The 6,609-nt window shown below is 39.0% G+C and overlaps 1 protein-coding gene across 1 annotated transcript in view; it reads left to right on the top strand.

Moving 5' to 3' along the window:
* Positions 1-5,502, top strand: part of LOC123962983 (dual specificity mitogen-activated protein kinase kinase 6-like) — a 17,622-nt gene extending 12,120 nt beyond the window's left edge. Inside the window, exons 7-12 of the mRNA XM_046039500.1 lie at positions 949-1,000; positions 1,116-1,243; positions 1,609-1,686; positions 2,694-2,833; positions 3,103-3,148; positions 3,399-5,502. Of these exons, the coding sequence (XP_045895456.1) occupies positions 949-1,000; positions 1,116-1,243; positions 1,609-1,686; positions 2,694-2,833; positions 3,103-3,148; positions 3,399-3,476 (522 nt within the window). The 3' untranslated portion in view covers positions 3,477-5,502. The remainder of the gene's footprint in view (positions 1-948; positions 1,001-1,115; positions 1,244-1,608; positions 1,687-2,693; positions 2,834-3,102; positions 3,149-3,398) is intronic.
* The last annotated feature ends 1,107 nt before the right edge of the window (positions 5,503-6,609 follow it).

The following is a 6,609-nucleotide window of genomic DNA, read 5'->3' as shown; positions in this document are numbered from 1 at the left end:
CTTACTACAACTTTCTCCCATCTCCCGACTGCATCTCTGGAGCTCAGCCACAGTGACCTTTGGGTTCTTCTTTACCTCTCTCACCAAGGCTCTTCTCCCCCGATAGCTCAGTTTGGCCGGACGGCCAGCTCTACGAAGGGTTCTGGTCGTCCCAAACATCTTCCATTTGAGGATTATGGAGGCCACTGTGCTCTTAGGAACCTTAAGTGCAGCAGAAATTTTTTTGTAACCTTGGCCAGATCTGTGCCTTGCCACAATTCTGTCTGAGCTCTTCAGGCAGTTCCTTTGACCTCATGATTCTCATTTGCTCTGACATGCACTGTGAGCTGTAAGGTCTTATATAGACAGGTGTGTGGCTTTCCTAATCAAGTCCAATCAGTATAATCAAACACAGCTGGACTCAGATGAAGGTGTAGAACCATCTCAAGGATGATCAGAAGGGTCTGAATACTTATGACCATGTGATATTTCAGTTTTTCTTTTTTAATAAATTTGCAAAAATTTCTACATTTCTGTTTTTTTCTGTCAAGATGGGGTGCTGAGTGTACATTACTGAGAAATAAAATGAACTTTTTTGATTTTTGGAAAATGGCTGCAATGAAACAAAGAGTGAAAAATTTAAAGGGGTCTGAATACTTTCCGTACCCAGTGTATATAATAAATAAACTCACAAATTGTCAAGAAAGGTAATATTGTTACAAACAGAAAATAAAACCGTACCTACACTCTCTGAATTTAAGTTTCTCTTTTGTCACTAAACTAATTGACTTGTTAACTGATCGTAAAACACACTTCATTCATACTCAACAGAAACAAACCAAACCGTTGTGGTTAGTCGTTCCACTGTTCCAACAAAGACCATCTCTGGTTTGGTTGTAATATTTCTCAAATATAATTCTCATCTGCTGAATTTACCCTTTTCCTTAATTTTATCTCTTCACTCCACAGATTGTCAAGGCATTAGAGCATCTGCACAGTAACCTGTCAGTGATACACAGAGGTAATCAAAAGATCTGTGTATACCGTTTTCAGTTTCCTGTTGAAGTTTCAGTTTCCTCATTGTTGGTTTGCTTTGTCCTCTTTGCTTCATTTTCCCCAACAATGTCCCTCTCCAGATGTGAAGCCCTCCAATGTTCTGATCAACACCGAGGGCCAAGTGAAAATGTGTGACTTTGGCATCAGTGGCCACCTAGTGGACTCCGTGGCCAAAACAATAGATGCAGGCTGCAAGCCCTACATGGCGGTGAGTGGGGACCGGAGAAGAGACTCCTGGTACCGGCTAGCTGAGATTTAAGATTCTTTTGGAGATTCACTGAAGGATTGCCTGTGTCTGAGGTCCACCAGGCCCTCATCAGTTTAAAGCTAGAAATCCCCAGGCCAGGAACCCCTCACATTATTTTATATCCTCTCTCACCAACAGATTTATTCTCATGTCTGACTGAAACAGCTTTTTATCAGTTTGCATTAATTATTATGTCCGTTTGTGAACAGTAAAGCAAACATTCATTCTTAAATATAATTACTAGTATAGTTTCAAATTATTGTTCAAGTTATTATATTTTCAGATAGTGGTGTTACTTAATCGGTTTCTAATAATTTCCATTCCAGCCTGAGCGGATCAACCCTGACCTCAGCCAGAAAGGCTACAGTGTCAAGTCAGACATATGGAGTCTTGGTATCACGATGGTGAGTTGGGTTGGATATTAAAATGTGGCTCTTTGTTCTACACAGTTGGGATAATGCTACTGTTCTTTTATTGAGATTAAATGTGGCTCACAACCAAGTTTTCCTTCTAGATAAGAAATGACTCATTGTGTATTCACTGTGTTGCTACTGTGAGCTCATTTCAGATATTATTAACACTGATGGCAAACATGAAAATGTAAATGGCTAATAGTTAGCTTTGTCTGATGTAATCACTTTTTCTACTATATATTGTTATTATTATGATAATAAAATAATGAACTCAAATTTTTATTGAAGTTTCTTGACAAGGCTTCAAAGTGCGTTACAAGGAATAAGAATCAGTGAAAGTTGAGCTTCCTCCATTCTGTCGATCTCAGCTTCAACTATGATGAGCACCTTGTTTTGTTTGACATTCATAATACTCCAGTAATATACGACTCTCTGTCAGTCTGCTCTCCTTAAAAAAGTATATTTTGTCTGATGGTACACTTGGCATTTACTAAACAGTGTCAAAGGAGATGCCATTAAAGGTAATTTCCAAGCACAACCCAGTACTAATGCTGAGTCATGGTGGCCTTAGACACTGTGTGATACCTGCGCCATGTGGATGGCAGATAATTAGTAGTCCGTGCTGCCATTAGTTATTATACAACAAGGCTGAGATTGACAGAATGTATATTTATTAATTTTACCTTTATGGTGTTCTGAAAATGATCTTCTGAAATCAAATGATTCAACCAGGATGTGTTAAAGAATCTGATTCGATGTCTTTACTTCTATTTGCTTTGACACTTTTGAATCTAGAGAAAACTGTGAAAGCTCTGAATTCCCCAAAAATTCAAATACAATTTGGCATGAAATGTTCAATAGTACAGAATTCAAGCTCATTGTAGACCTTTTTTAGAGAAGAGAAAAGGATTTCTGAATTGTGGGAATAGTTTGCAGATTGTATCGTAACATGCCGTCATGGACGTAAGCTCAAACATCAACCTTTCTCTGTGTCCTAGATCGAGCTGGCCATTTTGAAATTCCCCTACGAGTCATGGGGCACCCCGTTCCAGCAGCTCAAGCAGGTGGTGGATGAGCCGTCTCCACAGTTGCCGGCCGACCGTTTCTCCTCAGAGTTTGTAGACTTCATCTCCCAGTGGTGAGTCTCACATTCAATGACAAATGTGTAGACTTTCCTCAACATTCCCTGTCCTGTAAAAGAAAGGGCCAGCAGGGGTCAGTGTTTGATCTTTGTTTACTGAGAGAGGTGGCACAAGCGCAGTATCTGTGGAGCTCCAACTTGACTTGAGATGATGTTTATGTTGCGTGACTATTTATAGATGTGGTCTTATATTATTTAATAACTCAATAAAATGTTGGTATGTGCTTTTTTTTTTCTCACTTTTGCATTTATCTTATATTTTACAGCTTAAGAAAGAAGCCAAATGAGAGACCAGCTTATACAGAATTAATGGTTAGTAGTTTGTATTCTCTTTCCAAGAAACACTAACAAATATTTTTGTGCTACTTTATCTACTTTGCAACTATCAACAATCCCTGCTGTAATATCAGTGTGCTCTGGCCAGCCTTAACCCATCAAGACTGATGATTATGTGTATTTCACAGTAAAAAAAACAGATCGGCATCCTTTTATAAATAGTAGTTTGTCATTAAATAACGTATTTCTAACCCTGTTTATTTTTTTCTCCTTCTTTTTGCCGCAGCAACATCCGTTTTTCACTCTGCATGACTCCAAAGAGACAGACGTGGCCAGTTTTGTCAAGGTCATCCTGGATGACTGATGGCCTCCCTCTGGGCACCACCCCGTCAGGGTAGGCGGGACCTCTCCGCAAAACAAACCAATGGCCTACCTTTTTTTTTCTTTTTTTTCACTGGAATGACAGACTCTCATGCACCCCCACACACAACAGGGGGGTGACCCAAAGACTGACAACAGCCCAGCAGCACTGGAGTGGGAGAGTGGTTGTAATATGAACTTGTGGGGTCAAAAACCAACTGGAGAGGTTTAATTCACTCCATGCTTCCTGTGTGTGCGCAGTTATTCAACATGGCAAAATATGAACTGAACCGGATTTGCTGTTTTTTGTCTTGTTCTTTTAAAAAAAAATTTGTTGCCCCACTGCCCCTTTTATCTCTCTCTTCAGAGAGCGGACAGAGCCAGCCATTATTTCTTTGTGACATATATTGTATGATTACTTTGAATTTCATCTGCAAAACCAACAGTTAATGTGTATGTTGTTGTGTATTGAAAGCTATATTTGCATATGTGTTAGTTTACTCATTATACAGAGTTTTGATACTGTGTATTGTCGACAAGTGTGAATTTTACCGGACTAGGGCCTTATTTGTCAGATCACATCAGGTGAACAGTTTGACCTGGTTCTGTCCTGAGGCAAGTGGTCAGTGCAGGGCTGCTGCTGTTGTTGTTGTTGCAGGCCATGGGAGGCTCCAGAGCTAAGACAAAACATGCAAGAAATATCAAAAGGACACATTTTGGATGGAAGGAGATGCAAGTCATTCCTAGATCTTGTAGTGGTGTGAGGCAAGAATGGAAAGTGTCCAGTTTCATCTGAACCGAAATTGATCCGAGCTGTAGCCCTTCATGAAGTGACCCCTCCGTACTCTTCTTTCTCGGGTATTAACGAGCTGGTTTCAGTGCTGCCATTGTTACTACCTTAAAAGTTTTCAGGGGTTGCCTCATCAAGCTCACAGCTTTATCTTTCTGTGTGCCATGTTGCAAGTTGTTCTCATGAACTCCTGCATTAATTGTGTTTTTTTTCTCTCTCTCACTCTCTTTCGGTCTTCTGCATTATGATTTTCTTTTGGCTGCATTTAAATGTATTTTTTTCTCCCTTGGTCTACTTTTCTCAATTTTGGAGTCAGCATAGTCTTTTCATACGAGGCACTTGTGTTTATTTTTTTCCCCCCAGAGACCTTTATTATGCATTACACAGACAGTATGTTACAGAAATAATTTATGTGTTGAAGATGTAAATACTATCTCCTCCTTTTTTAATGTAACATGGCACTGTCCTAACCTGGCAATGCTGATGAGTGGTAGAGTGGTTGGCAATAGTTAGTTTTAATGCAGTGTGACACACAAACAGACACTCGTACTCACAGTGCCAGCTGACTATCATTCACCTACTTTGAAGTGATGTGCTGTCAGGCTCCACCGCTCAGGTTTCTGTGCTGTCCTTCATGCGGAGACGGCCCCATTTATTTTTCCCTAGGTCGTACTCTACTTGAGTGCTGGGCAGAGAGCCTCTTTTTCAGTCCATGGTGGGCAGCCATCAATTCTTCTGTCTGACCATACTATGCAGAGCCCCTTTGCCTTGGACACACAGCAGGAGGCCCTTGCCATGTGGCAGTTTCCCCACTCCAAGTGTTCAGAGACTGTGACGATAATGGTGGTGGTGGTGGTGGTGGTGTTGATGGCGATGATGATAGTGATGATGACTGCCATGCTGTGTTCGTGGCTCATCGCCCCTCTGGTTAACACTGTAGTGCAACCTTTATCAAAAGTCAGCGGGTTAGGAGTATTTATGATTGTGAAAAATAAGGGAAAGCTAGCAACACCACAAAGAAGCTGCTGATATTTTTTATTTTTTTCCTTACATTTTTTTAGTCTGCCTTCTTTGGATGGCCATTCCCTTGGTGTGTAAAAGTAAGTATTTACGCTGATCACAATGAGAACGGAACACTTTCTCTACCTCTTACTCCTTCACTCTATTTGCCACCTTTTGGGTGGAACTGACAAACTTGAACTATGGAAAGACAAAAAAATAAAGGCTTTATTGTTCAGTATGTCCGTTTTATAGATTTCCTCTCATGGCTGCTGCAGGTTTAGAACAACACTGTTCAAGTTTAAAGCATATGGCTGCCATGACCACAACCAACAATTAATTGTACAATTAATCAAACATTGGCACACACTTTGTTTCAATCCCATATACATCATTCTGCTACTGAATATCTGTACCAAATTTTGTCACAATCTATACAGTAGATGTTGACACTTTTCAGTGGATAAGTGAAAAACAATTAATATGTTTATCAAATGTCATGGCAATTTATCTAATAGTTTGCAAAACATTTAAACCTTTTTTCTGTTGTTGTTGATTTGGTGGTCATTTTGGCTGTTTTGCAGCTTGTGGTATGAATTTTTGCAGGAATGCTTCTTTTTAGCAATTGTTTTTGAATTACAGTGTCTTTTACTCTCAAATGTCATTTATACTCTATGCATTTTGTACCCTCTGGACACCTTTTGTGGCAAAAATGTACATGAACAAAAAAACTGCTGTTAAATCATCATACATAAAATACCTTTTTTTTTTTTTTTTTGCCTTTTTTCATGAATCACTTAAACTTATTTCCAGCTTAAATATACCAAATATTCAATCATTTATAAGGTTTTAACCCTTTAAATGCCAGTTGAATTATTTGAAAGAATAGCAAAATACTCTTGACACCTTCATGGCAAAAAAAATGCCTCATTGACTTCCATTGAAACCACACTTTAATCTCACTGTGATTACATTATAAAACCATGCATTCTATAATGTAAGCATTTCATTTAGAAGGAAAATGGTTATATTTGACATTTTTTACTGTATTCTACCAGATTCAACCTTTTTCCCATTGTAGGCCAATGCATGAAATTCTTGTATTTTTGCCAGATATATTATGGAGCAATGTGACCACCACGGGGCCGTGTGTGTGTGTGTGTGTGAGAGAATCTGTAAGCACGCACTGATCATTTCATAGGTGAAAAGACAAAAAATACTAATGCAATCAAATAAATTTTGCTGGTAATCTTTGACACATCCAATACTAATATAATTACCACCAAAGCCCCATTCCACTACTATTTATTCTATGCAAAATAATATATTTTTTTTGTTGTTGCAATAA

This window comes from Micropterus dolomieu, linkage group LG02 (assembly GCF_021292245.1).
Source record: "Micropterus dolomieu isolate WLL.071019.BEF.003 ecotype Adirondacks linkage group LG02, ASM2129224v1, whole genome shotgun sequence".
Taxonomy (NCBI): domain Eukaryota; kingdom Metazoa; phylum Chordata; class Actinopteri; order Centrarchiformes; family Centrarchidae; genus Micropterus; species Micropterus dolomieu.
The sequence above is the reverse complement of the archived record's forward strand: the minus strand, read 5'-3'. Positions and strand labels throughout refer to the sequence as shown.